Source organism: Bubalus kerabau, chromosome 3, assembly GCF_029407905.1.
Source record: "Bubalus kerabau isolate K-KA32 ecotype Philippines breed swamp buffalo chromosome 3, PCC_UOA_SB_1v2, whole genome shotgun sequence".
Lineage (NCBI taxonomy): Eukaryota > Metazoa > Chordata > Mammalia > Artiodactyla > Bovidae > Bubalus > Bubalus kerabau.
The window spans coordinates 19,818,522-19,840,956 of NC_073626.1; the positions used below are offsets into that span (position 1 = coordinate 19,818,522).

Here is a 22,435-nt window from a genome sequence, read left to right on the forward strand (position 1 = left end):
TTACAGGCTAGTAAGTTTATGCTCAAAATCCTTCAAGATAGGTTTCAGCAGCATGTGAAACGAGAACTTCCAGATGTACAAGCTGGGTTTACAAACGGCAGAGAAACCAGATATGAAATATCCAACATTCACTAGATCATAGAGAAAGCAAGGGAATTGCAGAAAAACATCTACTTCTGCTTAACTGACTGTGCTAAAGCCTTTGACTGTGTGGATCACAACAAACTGTGGAAGATCCTGAAAGAGATGGGAAAGCCAGACCACCTGACCCGCCTCCCGAGAAACTTGTATGCAGGTGTTCCACGTGTTTCAACTAAATTATCTAATTTATTGGCATTAAGTTGTTCTTGGGGCTTCCCTGGTGGTTCAGATGGTAAAGAATCCACCTACAATGAGGAAGCCTCAAGCTTGATCCCTAGTTTGGGAAGATCTCCTGGAGAAGGAAATGGCTACCCGCTCCAGTATTCTTGTCTGGGAAATCTCACGGATAGAGGAGCCTGGTGGGCTCTTTGCCTGGTGTAGCAAAGAGCTGTTCTTAGTATCTCCTTATTATCCTTTTAATGTTTGTAGAGAGGCCCCATCTTTAATTCCTCATATTGCTAACTTGTATCTTTTTGTCTTGGTTAGTCCATCTGGAATTGTATCAGATTTATTGACTGGATTTTCAGTGCAGCTCCCTCCTCTTGGAGCTGTACCTTACAAGAGATAGACACCTTTGTTTCTCCAAACTCGGTATCTCTTTGATCCAATGGACTGAGTTTAGGGTTCCCTCTTGGCACCCATCATCTAATTGTTTCCAGGTGGAAATCTGAGGGCAATCATAGTACTTATTTTCTTTCCCTTCTTTCAAGGATCACAGTTCAATGTCTGAAAAATAGCAGTTCTGTATACTTTGTACTATTTTCTAGTTTTTGAAGGAAGGAAATAACTACTCTTTGTTATTCCATCAAGACCACAACCAGAAGTTCTGTCATTCTGGATTCTTAAGTTTTCTTTTGCTGGCAGACTCTTTTATGTTCCTTGTTAAAGATTTTTGTTTTTGGCAGCATTTCAAGGCATGTGGAACTTCCCCAATAAGGGATTGAACCTGTGCCCCTGCTGTGGAAGCACAGTCTTAGCCAGTGGACCACCAGAGAAGCCTTGTTAAGGTTTGTTTGTTTGCGTCTCTGGCTTTCATGATAGAGGCTTTCCTCGAATATCAGTGTTCCTTGGATTCTATATTAACAGTGAGGCTTAATAAAGCTGATCTGAAGCTCTACATGAATGGGTGGTTCTTATCTATTGATGGGACTCCATTTAGGGCGATGAGTGTGACTTGGTCTTTTCACTGGCAAATCCATATAGATCAGAATCCTACAGTTTTTTCTTTTAAGGATAGTCAGTGATCTAGGAGAGAAATCTGATGCCTGGGATTATAAACCCTGCTGTTAAAGACTTCTAAGAATCAAGCAGAGAAAGAATTTGTGGGGTTTTATATAGGAGGTAGATTCTTCTCTAAATCCCTCTTTTCTGTTATGACTTCCCATGTTTATCTTTTGCTATTTCAAGCACAGGTCCTTTAGGTTTAATCTCTCCTAAATCTCCAATCTTAGGCAGTGAGTAGTTGACTGACTGTGTGAGAGGAGGGAAACCATAGGTGCCTAACTCTTCCTTTTCAAGTCTTCACCAAGCCTCCTGTTTTTTGTCATTCTCATTCTGCACTGTTTTTTCTTTTTGCTTTCAGTTGTACTGGTTTTTCTTGCTGCACCTGGGCTTCCCCCAGTTGTGGCAAGCAGGGGCTACTCTTGGTTGCAGTGCAAGGGCTTCTCATTGCAGCGGCTTCTCTCGTTGTGGAACGCAGCATCTAGGTGCACGGGCTTCAGCTCGAGGGCTCTAGAGCTCAGGCTCAGTAGTTGTGGTGCGTAGACTTAGTTGCTCTGTGGCATGTGGAATCTTCCCAGACCAGGGATCGAACCTGTGTTCCCTGCATTGGCAGGCAGATTCCTATCCACTGTACCACCAGGGCAGTCTCATTTCTACACTTCTGCATTCGGAGGTCATTTGTATCTCTAGTTCCTGAAATTTTCTTGGGTTCTGCTGTAGAAATTAGCTTACTTTTTATTTGCTGTGTTCTCTCTGGCTTAGAATCTGTGTTTCTCTGGTCTGTTAAGTCAGTTACCACTGACTTTCTCTGTTTCCAAAATGTAGAAATTTCTACTTTTTGACTGTTTCCCCTATCTTCTTTGTTCTTGTGGCTTTATGCATTTTTAATATAAGTTAAACTATTTTTAAGAAGTTTTGGATTTACAGAAAAATTGAATAGAAAGTACAAAGAATTTCCACAGAACCCCTCACTCTCCAGTTTCCCTTCTTATAACATCTTACTTTGGTATACTTGCTACAATTAATAAGCCAGCATGAATACAATATTATTAACTAAAATCCATTGTTTACTTTAGGGACTCTGTATTTTTTTCCTTCTACTCTTACTGGAAAGAAGCAGAGTTATATAAATGAAAGTATAAAATCCTCAATGCTTAACAGAAAATCCCCTATACAGCCTTTTGGCTACTCCTCTGATTTTATTCTCCTTAGTTTAGTATCCCCAGTTCTGGAGTTATCTGTATTAGTTTTCCTCTCCTTTTCCATCTCCTAATCACTCGTCAACCCATTGCAATTTATCTTATTCCCCCATTATCCTACTAAAATTGATCTCTCCAAAAGCAAAGCAAACCAGTGTTCCCTTATTGTTAAATTCAAGTACATGCTACCTTATCACATTTGACTTTTTAGCAGAACATGACACTGTTAAACCATTTCTCCCTCTTGAAATACTATTTTTCATGTCATCCCAGGTTTATATTTTATCTTTCTGGTACTACTTATCTACTGGTTGGTCCTTCACTGATTCTGTAGTAGCCATTTCCCAAGGTCCCTCCAATGATCCCTACTTCTCAGTATTCACATCTTCCTCATTGACCTGGGATGCTTCCTTGATCCATGTGAAAGTAGAATACAGCAAAAATGCTGGTATTTCATTTCCAAGATTAAAGTTATAAAAGGCGCTGCATTTTCTGTCTCTCCCTCTGGCCCTCCTGCCCCCATCATTCATTCTGGGAGTCAGTTATTCTCCATGAGGTCACTCAAGCAGCCCTGTGTTTCCTGACAAACTGAGACTTCAGCCAACAACCAGTAAGGAACTGACACCTGCCTGCAACTTGGGAAGCCCCAGTCAAGCCTTCAATTGACCACAGACCCACCTGACAGCCTGACACCAACCTCATGAAAGACGGAGCCAGAACCACCCACCATAGCTGCTTCCAGAGTCCTGACCCACAGTATCTTCAACACACTAAATGTTTGTTGTTTTAAGTTGCCAAGTTTGGGGGGATTTGTTACCCTGCAATAGATAACAGCTGCAGTCTCCTTTGCAGCTCTTCTTTACAAGATGCCTGTAATTCTTGAATTCCTTTCCTTTTCACATTCCGTACTTGCTTTCTTAGATGTCTCTCATTTCCTGAGAAGATAATTCTCTGTAATAATCATGTACCCCCCGGTGGCTCAGACAGTAAAGAAACTGCCAGCTAATGCAGGAGACTGGGGTTCAATCCCTGGGTCAGGAAGATCCCCTGGAGGAGGAAATGGCAACCCACTCCAGTATTTTTGCCTGGAGAATCCCATGGACAGAGGAGCCTGGCAGGCTGCAGTCCATGAGGTTGCAAAGAATCAGACACAACTAAACACACATAGACACCGCCGCCCCCCCCCCCAGCCCCATCATCTAATCAGAGAGGCTAGATTTTCCTACTGCTGCTGCTGCTAAGTCACTTCAGTCGTGTCTGACTCTGTGTGACCCCATAGACGGCAGCCCACCAGGCTCCCCCATCCCTGGGATTCTCCAGGCAAGAACACTGGAGTGGGTTGCCATTTCCTTCTCCAATGCATGAAAGTGAAATGTGAAAGGGAAGTCGCTCAGCTGTGTCCGCCTCTTAGTGGCCCCATGGACTGCAGCCTACCAGGCTCCTCCATCCATGGGATTTTCCAGGCAAGAGTACTGGAGTGGGGTGCCATTGCCTTCTCCATATCACAACAGCCTCCTAACTTCTGTCTCTATGTCTAACACTCTTGCTTCCCTTCCAGGCTTTTCAGTTGTTCCCAGCTAGATAATCTTTCTAAACAAGAAGATCTGGTTGTGACACTGCCTTACTCAAAATCTCTCAAGAATCCCCCCTTGCTCCTCAGATCAATTCAGGCTTCTTCAGTGGTTCATGAGGTCCTAGGTGGTACAGTCCTTTTCTCTGATATTCTATTCCTACTCCATCTCTATTCATCAAAACCCCCTGAATTTATTTCAGTGTCTCCATGTTTTTATCTTATCTTCTGGCCTGTACACATGCTGTTCCTACAACTTGGAACATTTTCACTCCCTTCCTTTCCTCTGCCCACCCCCTGCACCCTCTCATTCCCATAATTCTGTTTTTTCTCACCTCAGCACTGACAGCAGGTGCCTGTCTCTCTCTCCCTCCCTCTCCTCCCACACCTTACCCTGACAGTTTCTCGAGGTTCCATGAAGCATCTGTTTAATTCACCATTATGCTGCTATTTAGTTGCTTTAGTCATGTCCGTCTCCATGTGACCCTATGGATTGTAGCCTGCCAGGCTCCTCTGTCCATGGAATTCTCCAGGCAAGAGTACTGGAGTGGGTTGCCATGACCTCCTCCACGGGATCTTCCCAACCCAGGGATTAAACACAGGCCTCAGGCATTGTAGCGGATTTTTCTTTCTTTCTTTCTCTCTCTTTTTTTTTTTTTTTTTACCATCAGAGCCACCAGGGAAGTCCAAGAATACTGGAGTGGGTAGCCTATCCCAGGAATTGAACTGGGGTTTCCTGCATTTCAGGCAGATTCTTCACCACCTGAGCTACCAGGGAAGCCCATTCACCATTATATCCTCTGGCAAATAGTAAGTGCTTCATTCACACTGGGGCTTCCTTGCTGGCTTAGCGGATAAAGAATCTGTCCACTGTGGTCACAAAGAGTTAGACTGAGCACGCTGAGCACCACTCACATTTGTTGAGTGACATTATAAAGGCAACTCTCCTCCTAGTGCTCTCTCCCCACCACCTCTATGAATTTCTATAGCACTTATTGAACACGTCATTTGGCATCTACCTAGCGTATTTTGTATTTACGTTATTATTTTTTATTTTCAATTAGATTCAACTAGCTCACCACTTACTGCATGGCACTGGACTAGTTGCAGGGCAATCAAAGATCACCTTAATCTTACTCCTGGAGGTGGAGCTTCTTGTGGGTGGGTGGGGCCCAACCTTGGCCATCTTCACACTTTACATGGAACACAGACCAAGGGGCTGGTGAAGTGTCAGTAGTAAACTGAACTTTGACCTGGAGATCTCAACTCTAGGTTCACCCTTTGGCTATTAATAGCTATGCAACTGAGAGCAAGTCACCCCACAAATCTGAATGTATGTCCTCATTGTCATAAAGATGAAGTAATTGCACTTTCTAACCCAAGGGGTCCCTGGGAGCTCAAATAAGAGCCAAGTTCTTATTTCCTCACTTGTCAGAGATTGTCAATTGGTAGATGTACCAGTGATTCCATAGTAGATTTTGTATTTGTGTTGGGGTGGGATGTGAGAAGCATGCTGTAATTGTCTGTAACAATGATAAAATGCATTCTGATTTCATTATCATTAAAATGAAAAAATTGCTTCTTTGAAACACAGCACTGTGGTGTCTGTTGAAGTGCTCTGTTCAAGTGTTCTGAGTTATGGAAAGCCATTGTGCTATGAGCTCTGTTGATAGCATGCTCAGATATTTTTCTGCATTAATGACTGAGTTAACTGTCTTCCTTCTCTCTCAGTCATATCTGCAAGGATTTGCTTTGATTGTGATCATAATTAAAAATTTCAGCACACACATAAAAGTTAGAGCAGTGAATTCCCAGGTACCCTATTATCCAGCTACAACAAAAATCAATACAAGTCCCTACTCAGTCCCCCACCCCACTTCACAAACACTCCCCTCTCCCATGGATTACTTTTTAAGCAAATGTATTATATCACTTGTAAATATGTTAAAGGAATATATAGTCCAATAGAAATTTATCTTTCATTGTCTTCTACTCAAAAATAAACTAATTTTTCCTTTGCAAGTGTAGTATTTCATTGTGTAGTTTCCCTGAAGGTCTAATTAACCCAGTTGAGAAACATATACCTCATTAAGAAGACCCCCCAAAAAATCATAGTTGCTAAGGTGAGAAGTTAGTCTGCAAGTGACTGCTTGGTTGGTGTAGTGATGTCTTTGGTTCCCACATAACTGAATCTCTTCCAGTTTTAGAACCAGTTCTCAAGGCAGTAAGGAAGATCAGAAATTGATTTGGGTAAATAGTGGAGTTTTTGTTGTTGTTGTTAGCTTGCTGATTTCTTTTTTGTTTTGTCTCCATGAGTTTATTCTTTATATGATATTGTTTTAATGATAGTATGTTAGACTACCATAGACATTAATAGTGTATTTTCTCACCACAGTACACTGAAATATGTACTATAGATATGAACGAATACTTTGGAACTAAAAGTATGTATAGTTTTCCAAAATAATTTTGTTCCTAAATTTATTGCAATTGTGTTTAACAATTTAAAAGTTCAGGTGCAGTAGAGATTCTCTGAAAAGTTGGTTTTTCAGAAAAGCTTTCTTTCTGACTAATACATTTCAGTTCATCAGTGCTGGTTATAACACTTAAACACAGCCGCATATACAGATTAAGCTGTAGGTAATTATGTTTATAATGGCAATTAGTTTCAGGTAGTTTAACCACTCTCTTGATCAAGACCACAGTGGCAGGGGTAAACTTATAAGTATAGAAGGTGGAGGGCAGGAGTGTGAAGAAAGTCTGCAGCATTGAAGGGGTGGGCAGATTTCAGTCAATAAGCACACATTTCAGATTTCAAAATGCATTCTCTAAGTAGACTCCCTGGTTGTCCTTTGCTAGAGGCATTTACTACTTGGTGGATTTTATAAACAGTGCTCCGTGGAGTTCTTTGCTTGCTATTCTGAAACATACTTGAGTTTTGCTCTGAAGAAGTAAATGATTTTCATTTCCACAGTCAGTCATTTTTGAGTACTGAGATAGCATTTCATTTGAATCCATGCCTTCAACGTAGGAAGTGTAGGAGTCAATCGGGATCTTATTCCAGTGAAAAAACCTGATTCTTTATTGAAACTTCAGCTACCTTTAAAAGGCTCCAAGGAGCACTGAATTATAGGAATTCCATATAGCCTGTCCTTTATTCTCCCCACCACCCCAGGCCAAAGAGGGAATGAGTTTTGTCTTTATTTTTACAGATACCACATGGTATGGAACCTTCAGGTCTATTTCTGAAACTTCCTGGTAAGTGCCAGAAAAATCCTTCTGAATACACATGGTTGAATGGAAGATGGTTTTGAGATGTTAATTTCCATTTATTGCATAAAAAGATATTAATTGCATAAAGGACAGGTCTAGCTTAACTAGCCAACATTTTAGAAACAGTAGGGAGTCAGGTCCAAAGCTCTAAAACCAATCAGTCAACAAATGTTTATTTCACACATGTCTGCTGAGAAGGTTCAAAAGTCTGAAACTCCCACCCTTAAATCTCCTACAGTCCAGTTGGGCAGACAAACTCAAACTCAGGGAACAATGCAGGAGTTAAAGTAGTAAAGCTAGACAAATACACAAGTAATGAAACAAGGCACTGTGTGTTTGGGCTTAGAAAATAATGTTTCAGCCAATAACATATTCTAGTGGTTTTGAATAGAGGGGTCACAGTGATCTGAAAAACCCTGGAAAAGCTTCACAAAGAAGGTACACATTGGGCTGGAATTGAAAACATAGATAAGGTCTCCTGCATTGCAGGCATATTCTTTACCGTCTGAGCCACCAGGGAAACACTAGATAAGAATCAGATAACCTAAAAAGGAAGGGAAAAGCAAACAGCAATTATTAATAGTTTTGGAGAGTCAGGTTGTAAGAGTGAGGAGCTGGAGAGGTTAGAAGGGTGAGAAGGGGCCAGACCGGTGGATCTCTTAATTGGTAACGCGGGCAGAGACGCTTAAGATGATTTTTGGGGATCCAAGGACGACAGCAGTGTTTAAAACTAGACTCTCACTGCGTGGGATTCCCTTTCCTTTCCTCCCTCCCTCCTTCCGTCGTTTAGAAACAGAACCCGATGACAGGCATTCACTCCCAGCAGACCAGGCACTAAGGCAGCAATCCAGTCGCTGCAAGGCTTCTTGCCCTAAAGTTGTCTCTCCGGGGGTGGAACCCAGGGAAAGTCGGCCAGGTCGATCAGACCAATCAGCAGGCTCATTCTGGCTTTTGTGAATTACTCTCAGCTGCCCGAAAGTGCCCTGGCATTTTAAAAGGAGGTTCCAGGGCGAGTGAAAGGCTGTTTTTTTTTTTTTTTTTTTCGCGTGCGCTCTCCCACTTCGAATGTCTGAGATGGCAAACGGCGGCGGTGCGCCCGCTGAGCACACAAAAAAGTGTTTTCTCACCATATGGTTCGTGTTTACAGGTTTCGTCTAGCTCCTGCTCCCCAGAAATGGAAAATTAATAACGTCGAGGAAACGCCAGCCTGTTACAGGGAGGGTTGAAAAAGGAAAGGGCGCAGAGGGGTCCCAGAAAGACCGGGTTTCCGCGCAGACCAGCCTGCGGAACGTGCGCGGGGTCTTCAGCCTCCCGTCCCCTGGTGTCCTTGGCTCGCCGTGAGGTGGGGACGCGGAATCGGGCTGCCCAGGCCCACCCGGCCATCCTCCCCAGCGGCCAGCAGATGGCTCCCAGGCTCCCTCGCCCCCTCTCCAGACGCAGGGCTTCGGCGGTTCGGGAGGGAGGCCACGAGGAGCTCCCGGTGCACGCCGCCGCAGCCTCGCTCTGCGGCCAGCGCCGGGGAACGCGCCCCCGGGCTTGGGAGGCCGGCCTGGGACGCGTGCGGAGGCCGGGTCTCGCGAGGTGAGGAGGAAACGCTAGAGGAGGAGAAGGAGGAGGAGGCAAAGGAGGGAGGAGGAGCCGCGCCGGAGCTGCCCCCGCCCCGCTGGAGCCCGGCTGGAGCGTGAGGACACCCTGGCCCCCCGCCCCGCGCCGCTCTCCCCGCCTCTCCCCACGCCTTCCGCCTTCACCTAGGGCCGTAGGTGCGGCGCCGGGAGCGGGCGGGAACTGCCAGCGGCCGGAGCCGCAAGCCGGAGCCAGCCACGCAGCCGCCCGCGCAACCCGCTCCCAACCTCGCCGGGTCTCTGTTCCGCCGCCGGGAACTGCAAGGAGGCGTCATGTAGCAGCAGCCGCAAACCCACCACGGATTTGCAACTCTTTTTTTTTTTTTTTGGTGGGGCGGGGGACGCGGCCAAATTCTATCTCCGTCCCCACCTTTCACACCTTCTCCCGTTTGCGAGCTGCATCTGCTTCTAGGAAATTGAGGGAGTCGGGGGAGGGTGGGGGCCGTAAATCAGAGTTGGACCTGCAACATTCCCCGCACCTAGAGGGCCATGGCCGAGGAGAGCTCCGAGGTGCCCGGGGAGTTGATAGGTAAGAGTCGCGCGGTGGTTGATTTTCTTTCTGTCTCTGCGGCCCCCTCGCCTCCACCTCCCATCCGACCTCTCTCCTCCCGCACGTCCCCGCGCCCCTGGGGTCGGAGGGGTGTCGGGCAGGGTCGCTGGGGGGGCGCCGGGAAGTTTGCTCTCGTCTGACCGCTAGAAAAGCTGAGTCCCAAAAGGGCCGGCTTGGGGAGGAATCGGGAGCCCCGGGAGCGCTCGCCGCGGCTATGCTGGAGGCTCCCAGCGCCTCCTCCCGCGGTGACCGGGGGTCCAGGTTGGCGGAAGAAGGGGGCGGGCTGCCTGGGTCTGGGGGATCCTGCAAGCGAGGAGAATCCTCTACAGCGGCCAGTCCCGCGTTCCCAACTCGGGAAGTCCCGGAAAGCCCAGGACACGAACGGCTGGCGAGCGCACAGTAGGTCGCCTCCGGCACGTGCCAGGAGCTCCACATCCCACCCCCTGGTCCCCAGAAAACTCTCAGCCAGAGGTGCCCTTGTGACGTAGGGGTTGGGGGAGGGGGCACTGGCCGGGTGTAATGACTGAGCCTGGCAAGGCGTAGTTTCGCATCGCCAAGTGGGAGCGAAAGGGTTACAGGACTGACGCAAACTTGCGCCAGGAAACTGAGGGTTAATGATAAAAGCCTTACTTCAGTAATGATTAACCTGCCAATTCTCCCCATCCCGGATCTCTTAGGGAAACCTGTATGTGGTACCCTGTGCAAGGTGACCCATTGTTTGAGTCCCTTGAGGGTTTTGGGGTGAGGGTGTGTGTGTATGAGTATTTTGTCCTGCGGTTTAACTTAATTATGTAGAGGGTTAACATGGCAGAGCTTAAAATGAGGTTTGGGGAAAAGAGTGTTCTGAAAACCAAGGGTAAAGCTTGTGTGTGCCTGCGTGTGTGTTTGTGTGTGTGTGTAGCAGGTTGTATTGTAACAAGGTATGTGTTGTTGTGTGCGTGTGTGTTTTGAGCCCCAATGACCTGTTTCCTTACTGTATCATCCTTGGCACACTACACAGCCTAAACTCAGAAAGATGATAGTTAATGGGTGCTGACAAGAGTTCTAACCGCCCATGCATCTGCGTTTGAGGAATCTGCCCCTCTCTTTCACCTCTTAGAGATTTTACTTTGGAGGAGTTTGTGTGTGTTCTTCCATTAGCGACTGTTAACTCAAGCAGGTGAAACTTGATGTAAAGAAGCTGTTGCTAGGCTATATGGAAGATGGAAGCTTCTGGTTTTGTTGAATTAGAAAAAAGCCAAAGTCTTGACTATATTTAGGATATAAAGGCCTCTTCCCCTCCCCTTCCTCAATCCTGTAAAGTCCACTGGGAATGAGCAGTCCATCCCGTTCTGGGAGTAGGAGATCTTACCAAAACCCTACCCAGAAGAGGAAACACATGCCCAGAACCTCTAAAGATGCCTCCAGAGGTCCCGGGAAAGAGAATTTAGGGGAGGGTTTGCATCACTGGCCAGGGGATAAGGATAACTGAAGCGGGTGGCAGATACTTTTTTTTAAAATTGGGTATCTTTGAGCCTGGTCTTGAACAGTTTAGGTAATTAAACTTTGTTATTGCTGTGTAGTTGCTCACTCATGTCTGACTCTTTGCGGCCCCATGGACTGTAGCCTTCCAGGCTCCTCTGTCCATGGAATCCTCTAGGCAAGAATACTGCAGTCGGTTGCCATTTCCTTCTCCAGGGCACCTTCTCGACCCAGATATTGAGCTCCAGTCTCGTACATTACAGGTGGATTCTTTACCTCTGAGTCACCAGGGAAGCTGCAGTTAAACTTTAGGTTTAGGTAATTAGACACAAGATAAAGGGTGATGAAGGATAGGAAGAGTTTTCTACTGATGGTCCTCAAAATGAATTCTTTGTATATTTTAAAAGTTGAAATTCATCCCTATCTAGAGATGGAGTTTTTGTGTTTATCGAGCTCTGCCCATCTTACATGTCTCTCAAACAAGGGACACAGGTTTTTGTGATAGGCCCAGTATTCTTTTGGGCTTTTAAGTGGTCTAATTAGCCTGGGTGAGGGGAAATTCCTGTCTGCTTTAGTCTCTTATTTCCATGTTCACAGGGGTTCTCTTCTCATCAATTCAAAATGGCAACCTTGTGAAAAACTCAATATATTTCCTTAAGCTAATTCCCCAAAACATTAAAAAAAAAAGTGTAACTTTCTGATTATTAAAGTAATACCGGCTTTTTATTTAAAAGATTCAGAGAAGAATGAGAATATATGTCACTCATGTTACCACTCCAAGATAGCTATTTTTGACCTATGACTATATAACTTTTCCTGTCTTTTTCTTTGCGTATATTTTAAGTCAATTTCACATGCTCATTTCCCACAGTTCTTTTGTAGGGGAGAGACAAGTAGCCTGTAGCCTGTACCCGTTTTGAGGGCTGATAAGATAGGAGCTGCCTAGGGAACTCCCCAGGCAGTGAAGTCCTCCACTTGTTCCCTCCCCCTTCCTACATGCCACCTCATTGCTGTTCCCTGGACAAACTGTACTTTCTCATCTTCTCATGCTCTTCTCTCTGCTGACAATGTCCCGTCCTCCCCTCCTTCACTCTTCTTATCTGAGTGGCTCTTAAACTCATTATGGTGGGTTTCTAATAACGATATTTTGACCATCCCTTAATAAATACATGAATACATTTGTTAAGTTGCATGCATATTTCATTGAGTGTGTGTAATCTAGAACATAACACTGAAACGCAGTGCAAGTAGAAGTAAAAATGCTGCTGTTTTCTTCCTGCACCCCAGTGGGTTGTATTGGACACTGCTTTGGAAACCGGTGGTCTGTTTCCTACTTCTTCAAGATTCAGGTCAGGGGTCCCCTACTCTCTGAAACCTTTGTGTGTTGTCTTGTCCACGATCTCATGGTAGTGGTTGCACATTCGTCGAGTGACATCGATCCCTGCCCTCCACTAGATTGTAAGCACCTGTGGAAGGCAGGGGTCATCTCTAGTCCAGCACTTAGAAGAGTAGTTGGCACACTAGGTATGTTTGTTGAATGTATGAATAAATCAAAATCATTATAATAGACAGCTCAGAGTGATGGGGTTACAAAGAAATTTGCTGTGCTTTGCAGAATCTAACCAGGAGGAGAAAAGGGAAAGTGTGTGCTGAGAAGTTAAGCTGGAAAAACGTGAAAGGCCTTTCGTGGCGTGCTGGAAGGTTTGGATTCATCCAAAAATGACTGTGAGTCATAGTCACACAGCACGAGGGACAAGATTAGATCTGTGGCTTTGGAAGGGCCACTTTGGTTCTGGGGGCTGATCGGTTAGAGGTGTCTGGCTAGTCTCAGTGAGGGATCCTGAGGCCCTGAATACAGAGTGAAGAGCAGTGCTCAGGAACTGTTTCGGAGGTGGTCCTGGGAGAATAGGTGACTGGCTCCCTGAGAGAACGGTGTGCGTGTTCAGTCGTGATATTCCCAACCTAGGAATTGAACCCATGTCACTTGTGTCTCCTGCATTGGCAGGTGGATTCTTTACCACTGCACCACCTGAGAAGCCCCTGAGAGAACGGAATTGGAGATAAAGAAGATTTCTAGCTTCATGAAGGGCCGGAAGAGGAGCAGGGAAAATCAAATCAAACTGACTTTGATTTGGGACCTGTTCACTTTGGGGGTACTCATGGGAAGTCCTGCTGGCATTCAGCTTTTCAAGCTGGGGGCTGCAGATAACCAGGCAAAAGAGTCAATGAATTCTTGTGCTTACAGTCTACTCACAATATAGTGCTCTATGCTACTACCTGCCATTGCTCTTCTTTATCTCCCTGGTGTGTGAGTATCCTCTTTGCCCAGCAAGGTTATGTCATGCCTTGCTTGCATGGACTGGTGTTGTATCATATGCTTTTATATTTGCCTCAGCATCTGAGCACACAGTCCAAGGCACAAAGTAAGCGTTCATTAAATACTTGGTGATTAGAATCAAGCTTGTTAAAATAAGCAAAAAGAAAAAAAAAATAAAAACAACCAGAAATGCTCCTTCAAATGCTTTATCCTCGCCAATGCTTTTCTCTCATTAAAAGAATCTAATGAAGGTATTCCTTTCTTTCAGAAAGCATAAAGGATGTTCTTGGCAGAAAGATAAAGATTGCATTGAAGAAGAAAGTAAAGCTGGAAGTGAAGGGAGACAAAGTTGAAAACAGAGTGCTGGTAAGTATTAACTTTTTTAAAGTCTGGAAGTGAAAATATTTTTCCCTCTATTGTTTTGATTGCCTAATTTTCATGCAGTGCTTGTTCTGTGTTTTATATTTTCTTCAAATGTTCTGATGCCCATTTTCTCCTAGGTGAGCTGGAATATTTGCCCACTGAAAGTTAAATTTTAGGGACTGAAGTTTTAAAATATATTGTCTTTCTTAAAGTTGTAAGTCACCCTCCTCTCGGTCGTCTCCTAGAGACCATTTTCAGGTTGTTTGTTGAAAGTTGGATGTTAAAGGGAGCTTGCTTTTTACTTTTGCTGTGGCTGAGTAGCTGATCCTGTTTGTGAGGACTTTGAAGGAGTTTTAAAAAAATTCATCTCATGTCAGTTTAATTATTAAATTTTCTCAAATGTTATATCCGTATCCATCCAATATCCAGATCCATTGGTTTGGGGAGCAGAGTGCCAGCTTGATCTTTGCCCTGGCTTCAGTGCTTTCTTTGAGTCCTTGAGGGCTGTAAATGGTAGTTGAGCAGATTTGCAACTGCTAAGGCCCGTGGCACTTTCATTGTATGAAATGTAGCTAAGATGAACCCTCAGCCAATATGTGAGTATCACCAGTCTGGTGTCTTAGGTATTTAGTATGTCTGTTGGTGTTGATGGAACTTGGGGGGCTCCCTCCAACTTGGGAGAGGAGTCGCTTGGGGGCTTGAGGGATCAGCCTGTTGAACACAGGATTGTTAGGGAGTTGTCAGCGTCTGAGTTGTACCTTTAGGGAGGTGAAAAGTCTTCTGTGATGTTTTAATGGTTTCTGTTGAAATTGTGGCAAACCTTAAGCTTAGGTAAATACACCCTGCTTGTGTTTTTGTTAGAATAGTCTGTTTACTCTTATTTATCTTTTTATCATTAGAAATTGTCAAACATATGCAAAAGTAGAGAATAGTATGTTAAACTTCGTATCCTTTTCATCCAGCTTCAACAGTTTTCAGTATTTCAAGAATATTGTTTTATCTCCTGCCAATTTTCCCCCCTTCCCCCTTCTGGAGTATTTTAAAACCTCAAGCATGTGTCATTAAAAGAATATTTTTAATATTCTGTTTCTTCAGTTGAAGTTGCCACAGAATTTGAAATATCTTTCTCATAGCAGCTGTCTTAAGAATCTCTTTAAAACATCTGACTGCCTTCTCCAGTGGATGGAAGGATTATGCTATTTATTGATGGATGACTTCTCTCTGTGTACAAGTCAGGATGGCAGAGAAATTTAAGTGGAAAAACTTGATGGAGTGACTTCTGCCCTGCAACGAAACGTGTTTACCCAGACTGTATAATTATGGCTATCAATAGCAGAAGTGATTGGTATCATCATTCTGCTTCAGTTTTGATAAAGGGTAAATTTCCTTAAGCTGTGTTTTACTTAATATTGTTTAGCCGAAGGGTACAGGTATGTTTCGGCAGTGGTAGGGTGGAGAGAAGAAATTTTGTTCTTGCCACTTGTTTTACATGTTTACTGCACAAGATGGGTTCATCTTTTTACAATTCAAATATCAAGTCGTGTTTCCTGCAACAGTCTAACCTGGTATGTAGTACTAGTTGGTATGGACACTATTCATCAACATAAGAAATCCATGTCATGAGTAAAATTTGCAAAGACAAGTTTAAACATCAAATAAAATGTTAGCACCCTTAAAAATTAGTTATGATTGGTACTTACTATTAAGATTTTTTTTTTTGATGGGGGGAGTTCATCTTAACATTAGCTGGAGTTGATTAAGGTTGTAATCAAATTACAAATGTATTTGAATTTAAACATTTATCTCCCCAAATCTGGAATCTAAGCAGTTTCTAGTAGCTTAGGGTAAACTTGTTTTAGCTATTCCTTACTTGCAGGGGCAAGAATTGTTAATTGAAATATTCAAGGCTTGACAAGCTTCAGGTGTGAGCAAGATGGTCTACGAATTCACCTTAAGTTGTTAATTTTCTGAATTTAGAGAAATTCAATTACTTAAAACATTGGGGGAATCCCCTTATAATTTGTATTTCTGACTTTCTTTTGGCTGTTAGTCCCATAAAATAGGGCATATGTGAATTGGCCTGACTCAGCATTTCTTGATTTTTATTTCTCATTTCTTTGTCTAGTGCCCTTCCTTCCTGTAAAGCTGAGAGTGACTTGGTTCCTTGTTTTTACATTTAGAGACTGTATGCTATTTCCAGCTTCCATTTTTCATAGAGAGTTTATTTTCATCATCTTCTCATGGTCATGATAACTAACATTTATGTAACATGTTCTGTTGAACACTTAATTATGCATTGCTTTATTTGCTCCTGCAGTAGCCCTCTGAGGTGGGCCCTCCTTCCACGTGCATTTGCAGAAACTGAGATCTGGAAAAGCTAAAGAACTTGTTTCAGGTCATCCTGCTAATAAATGACAGAGTCGGGAGTTGAACCCAGGCCTGTCTTATCCATTTCACCATTATACTAAAAAACCCAAACAAAACAATCCTTCAGCTTGTTGTTTGGTACTTGCGAACTTTCACAAAGACTTGGATTTTAGAAGGCTTAGAGCTCCCTGTATGGATTTGGTTGATTGATACATTATTCATTGCTTGGTTCCACACTTGCTGAGCATGAGCCAAACACATGGTATGTCCAAGATGGATGTCGACTCTGACTTCATGGGATTCAGAGCCCAGGGTCTAGTTGGAGAGGTAGACATCTCAACAGGCAATGCTTTGAGATGTGCTGTGAGCAGGATGACTGAAAGCACATGGATGGAACCCCTGACCCAGAGGGTCAGGGAAGACTTCCAGAAGGAAGGCAGATGTAAGCTACCACCCAATGGATGAACAAGAGTTACTAAGGGAAGAGAGTAGAGACATGTTGTAGACAAAGAAAGCAGAATATGCTTGGAAGCCAGAGAGAGCTTGGCGTCTTAGAGACATATTAAGTACAGTGGGAGCAAGGGGTATGGAGTGGAAAATGGCCCAGCCTAAAGCGAATTCTTTTTCTTGCAGTCGGGATCAGGTGAAAATTGGGATTGTTTAAACAGATCTCTTCCTACCACCTGTTCCTAATGACCACCACGTAAACTTTATCCTCCCCTCCCTCGGGAGGCCATAGGGCCCAGTGGTTAAGGCCTTGGACCTTGAATCATGCCTGGTTCACACCATAGCCCAGCCACTTTATAACATTGTTCAGCCTCACTTCCTTTCTCTGATGAAACAGGCCTTATAAAAGTATCTATTTGTAAACAGTTTCTTTTTTTTTTCTATTTTTTAATTTAAATATTACTTTTTTTTTTTTTAAACAATGTTGTGTTAGGTGAGAAGTTGCTGTGTAGCACAGGGAGCCCAGTCTGGTGCTCTGTAAATGGTTTCTTTGTGGATTAACTGGGATGGGTTTTAACTGCCTAACCCACTCCAGTACTCTTGCCTGGAAAATCGCATGGATGGAGGAGCCTGGTGGTGCAGTCCATGGGGTCGCTAAGAGTTGGACATGACTGAGCGACTTCCCTTCCACTTTCCACTTTCATGCTTGGAGAAGGAAATGGCAACCCATTCCAGTGTTCTTGCCTGGAGAATCCCAGGGACAGGGGAGCCTGGTGGGCTGTCGTCTATGGGGTCGCACAGAGTCGGACACGACTGAAGCGACTTAGCAGCAGCAGCAGAACATGATCAACAAATGAGAAAGCAGAAGGAACCAAAGGGTTCTGCATTCTGTTTTCTCAGTGGCACAGATGATTTCAATGCCCAGTTGTTTGTGTTACCTTTAAAGCAAGATGGACGGCAACTGATGAAACCTGAAATTCTTAAGGTGTGTGCTGGTCCAATGAAATGAGAAATGGTAGGATATTCAGGGGGAGGGTGTTTTATGGCCAAACAAGTTTGGCAATCAAACATTAAACAAAGATCAACCAGCGTGTTTACTGCATGACTTTGACTCAGAGATTTTGGTACACTCATGTGCATAGTGGATTTCTCAGAATGAGATGGAATATACTGTCATTCTCAAACTTACATGGCCAGAAACCCTACTGACCATAGTTTGGGAAACGGGGATGGCACAGTTAAAGTGAACATGGAACAGGCTAGAACAGGCTCTCCGTCATTTGGCATGTCCTCCTAGGGGACATTCTTTGGCCTGTACTTCAATAAAGGGCTGGGCAGGTCTGCTGCAGGCCACACTGGCACTGGGTCATCTGTTTCTGTGATACTTTCCTGTCTTGTCTTTAGAGGATGTTATTAGGAAGTGATTCTGTGTTAGATGGCCAGCCTTTTCCTCCCATCTGCTAATTGAATCTCCACCCAATTTTTCTAGTAAAAAGTGGAATTTCATTTTTACACATTAAATGTTTTAGGTAACTGTAGACTTGCATGCAGTTATAGGAAGTAATGGGCTTCCCTGGTGGCTCAGAGGTTAAAGCATCTGTCTGGAATGTGGGAGACCTGGGTTCGATCCCTGGGTTGGGAAGATCCCTTGGAGAAGGAAATGGCAATCCACTCCAGTACTCTTGCCTGGAGAATCCCATGGAGGGAGGAGCCTGGTAGGCTACAGTACATGGGGTCGCAAAGAGTCGGACACGACTGAGCGAATGGAGAGAGATCCTCTGTATCCATTATCCAGTCTCCTCTGTCTTGCAAAATTCTGGGACGTGACCATGGGTTGTTGACAGTGATACTGGAAAATTCGGAACATTTCCATCACCTTAGAGATGCCTCGTGTTGCCTTTCAGGTCCACAACCTCAGACTCGCCACTGCTCTGCCAGCTGGTAGCCAGAATCTGTCTTCTATCTCCGTAATCTTGTCAGTTCAAAAGTGTCCCATAAGTATAATCACACAACATATGTGCCGTTTGGGGACTGGCTTTTTTTGCTTCTACTTAATTGCCTGGACATTGATCCAAGTTGTGTGTCCATTGCACCTTTTCCACTCTTGTTTCTGAGGAGTAGTCTGTGGTATGGACGTACCACGGCTTGTTTACCCACTGCTCACCCACTGACAGAGTTGTAGGCTATTTCCAGTTTGGGGCTGTTAGGAATAAAACTGATATAAATATTTGTTTACAGATTTTGGTGTGAAAATAAGTCTCTGTTTCTCCCTTTGAAATGCCAGAGAGCGTAATTGTGGGTTTGTATGGGAATTGCCTGTCTCATTTTAGAAGAAGCTGTCGTTTTTCATTTTCCAGCATGGTTATATCATTGTGTAGTCCTATCGGCAATGGACGTATGATCTAGCGATTTGATATTGTCGGGGGAAGCAAGGTCTCTCACACCCTTTTCCCACCCTCTTTCTGCTGTTGCTCACCTAGGGGACAGCAATGTGCGCCTCTCTAGAACCATGCCTCTGAAGTGTGTGGAAGGCCCATTCCTGGTCTCCGCTTTGTTCTTCCTGTTTCACTTTGGGATTTGGGTTTGATCGTCTTTGCCAATCCCTTATTTTACCACATCCCTCTTAAATGGGGACAGAAGCAGGACTTCCTTTCTTAGTAGACTGAGCAGGTTGAGGAAATGACATGAAACTAATCGTATTATTCACCTGTTCCTTGAAAACACTTCATTGGCTGTTCACTTATTTAGTCTTGAAAAGTTAACCTGGAAGCTCTTTAATGTATTTTCTCTTGTTGGGCTATTTATGTGTAACGTTTGAACCTCTTAGGCTTGACTGGAATAACTGTAAGTTGACTTTTAAAGTGAGGAAAAGTAAAAGGACATTATTTGGGATGTCGTTAAAATGTCTTGATGGCTGTGCTGTCTTTCATTAGAATATGAGCTCCACTCACACCTGCTTATTTTTAAAAATGCATGAAAAAGAGAATAAAGCTCACCTAAGAGTTTTGTAAGCATCCGGCCCATCTAAGCATGAATTAATGAAAACTTCAGTCTCTGATACAGAAAGCATTGCTCTTCTACATGAGGCTATACTCACTTTGTATGACTAGTCTGTTTAATATTTTCCTAATTCCCCCATCTCCTAACACCTGATTCAGCAGCATGACCAAGGGTGTAGTCACTTCTCAGACAAATATTCACACTGGAATTGTTGTTTTGTAGCCATGTTCAGGTGATACTAACCTTTCCAGACTTAAAAAAGAAAAAGAAAAAAACAGTTGTACCATTTAAAAGCACATATTTTATCATGGAGCCAGTAAAATAATGCTATTTTAGGAGTTTACGTTTTGCAAGTTTATCATTTAAAATCGAAATAAATCCAAATAAACTAACAAAATCTAAATAAATCCAAAATAAACTCATTCAGTGATTTCCATGAAGGTGTTTTTTCTTTTTTTTTTTTTAATTTTTCATGAGGCTGTTTTGATGAACATATCTCAGAAATAGAGGGGAGATTAAATTATGTTTTGGCTGCTTAGTATAGAGTGTCCCTATTTACCTGTTAAGTAGTACAAATATCACAGTTTTTATAATAGCTAACTTTTGCAATCTCAGGATGCTTTCCAGATAGATAGAGATGGGGGTGCTTTATCCTGACAATTTGGAAAGTTTTAATCACTCAGTCATATCTATTTGCGACCCCATGGACTACAGCCCACCAGGCTCCTTTGTCTGGAATTCTGCAGGCAAGAATACTGGAGTGGGTTGCCATGCCCTCCTGTAAGGTATCGTCCCAACCCATGGATCGAACTTGCATCTCTTATGTCTCCTGCATTGGCAGATGGGTTCTTTACCTAGTGCCACATTTATCCTGAGTGCTGCACAAAAGTGGAATATCCTAACAGCTAACTTTACCTCATGGTTGATTGCTAATAAGTTAAATGTGGTATAGCATCAAGTCACGTGTTTGTGTTTTTCTCCTAGCAGCTGTAAGAATGAAATTCATGTCAGATGTTTGTAGATTGCAGTGGCTCCTGAAGAAATGCTGTTGGAAAATCATTGTTCTAGGCCCCCAGGTTTACTTCCCTCTGCAGGAAGCTCTTGTACCAGTTGTTGGGTAATTTGAACAGTTCTCTTTGTGGAACTCTTAGGAGTCTCAGCTTTTAAGGATCACTTACAATTCAGTGCACAGGTAATTTTCAAAGCACCTGGGTGAAGTTACATGCCTCTAGAAAATGGAGCTTTAGAAAATGGCAACAGCGTTGCAATGATCGTCAGGAGTGGGTATCAGAGAATGCACGTGGTTGCCAAGGGTCCTGGCAAAACTTCTGAGAAACTCAAAATCAGAGAAGGTGTATTTGAGTGCTTTGGAATTTACCCCGAGTCAGAGCTGGGGCTCCCATTGATCTCTGGGCAGGGGGTTGGAGGCAGGCTCTGGCTCTGGGCATGTGTTTCCAGGAGGTAGTTCTGGCCAACTTGAACTTGTTACCTGAGCTGCATTTACTTTCTACTTTCCTCATCTGCGTCTGCCCCAGTTTCTTTTGTAGTTGAGTTAGATGAGTCAAATGACCTTGGGCAAGAAGCTGTTGAACATACATCAGCCTGGTGTAACTTTTCATTGTTTCTTAAAAAGATACTGTCTTGCAGCCTCTGGGATTTAGGCACCCTGGGAAAGGGCATTTAGGTCCACCCTGCCGGAGCGGAGAGGGAAGGGAGGAGAGGCAGTATTGGAGTCTTGTGAAGGGGGGCACTGTGGACGAGGAGGACCCCGGAAATCTAACCAGCATATGCAGTGAATTGGGAGAACTCCTTTTTTCTTGGTTGTAAAACAGAAAATAAACCGGGCTTTAGTGAAAGGTTCCTGTAGCAACTTTGTTTCATTTCATCAGAAGCACTGTTAATATCTGTTGTTAAATTGAAAATGCAACTAAAATCTGAAGGATAGAACTTTTTTCTTTCTCGTCATCCTCCCCTTTGATAAAAAGCTTGCTGTGTTTTAACAGAATACAAGGATTTGGATTGGGATACATGGGGCCTATTGTTGCCTGAATCTTTGTTCCTGTGCCCCAGTACATACACACACAGACTCTCTCTCTCTCTCTCAAAATATCACTTTCCTCAACTCTTTGAGAAAAGAGGGGTAAAATAAAGAGGAAAGAAGGATGGGGGGTGTGTGTGTGAGAATAAAACCGTGTTACTTTCACCCACTGTTCCTTTCCCTCACCTTGGTTTGGGGAGAGCGTTTTTCTTTTCTGAAAACGTTATCTTTTGATGCACATTGGCCAGCAGCTCTCTTAGACTCCTTAGACATGCTAAGTGCGCAGCAAGTGCTGTTAGAGGTAGAAGCAGGGACATACAAATGCCTTGAACTGTACTGAATGATTGAAGGTGGGAGGAGAAGGGGACGACAGAGGATGAGATAGTTGGATGGCATCACCGACTCAGTGGACATGAGTTTGAGTAAACTCTGGGAGTTGTTGATAGACAGGGAAGCCTGGTGTACTGCAGTCCATGGGGTTGCAAAGAGTCGGACATGACTGAGCAACTGAACTGTACTGAGAGAATCTCCAGTCTGTGGCAAGGGTCTGAGATGACTGTGCCAAGTTCCCACTAAGGAGGCAGATGTGTGTCGATTCCTACTGATCCTGGGCTTTAGGGACACGGGAGACAATCTGGTATGGACAGACTGGCTTAAGCTGACCTTGGGGTGTTTGTTCAGATCTGGCCCCAGAGGATCTTGGGGCTAGAGGACTCTTGGTAGCCATCTAACCAAGCACCCTGGCCTATGAGAAGTTGCCTCTGGAGCATCCCTGATAGCTGGGTATCCACTTTTTGCTTCATTATCTTGTGATGGGAAAAGCAAGAGACTCAGAAGGCCCTTTGTTAATTTGGGCTGGAATCTGC

The 22,435-nt window shown here is 44.0% G+C and overlaps 1 protein-coding gene across 9 annotated transcripts in view; it reads left to right on the plus strand.

The window, feature by feature from the left end:
- The first annotated feature begins 460 nt into the window (after window positions 1-460).
- The window catches only part of CARMIL1 (capping protein regulator and myosin 1 linker 1), a 321,864-nt gene continuing 299,889 nt past the window's right edge, over window positions 461-22,435 (plus strand). For 2 of the 9 annotated variants that reach the window (XM_055570801.1, XM_055570802.1), the window contains exons 1-2: window positions 9,095-9,555; window positions 13,623-13,720. In XM_055570801.1, the coding sequence (XP_055426776.1) occupies window positions 9,516-9,555; window positions 13,623-13,720 (138 nt within the window). In that variant the 5' untranslated portion in view covers window positions 9,095-9,515. Of the gene's footprint in view, window positions 1,149-6,862; window positions 6,908-6,939; window positions 7,390-8,428; window positions 8,538-9,094; window positions 9,556-12,652; window positions 12,763-13,042; window positions 13,191-13,622; window positions 13,721-22,435 lie in introns of those variants that run through there. The other 7 variants (XM_055570809.1, XM_055570803.1, XM_055570804.1 and 4 more) reach the window with 7 other exon arrangements.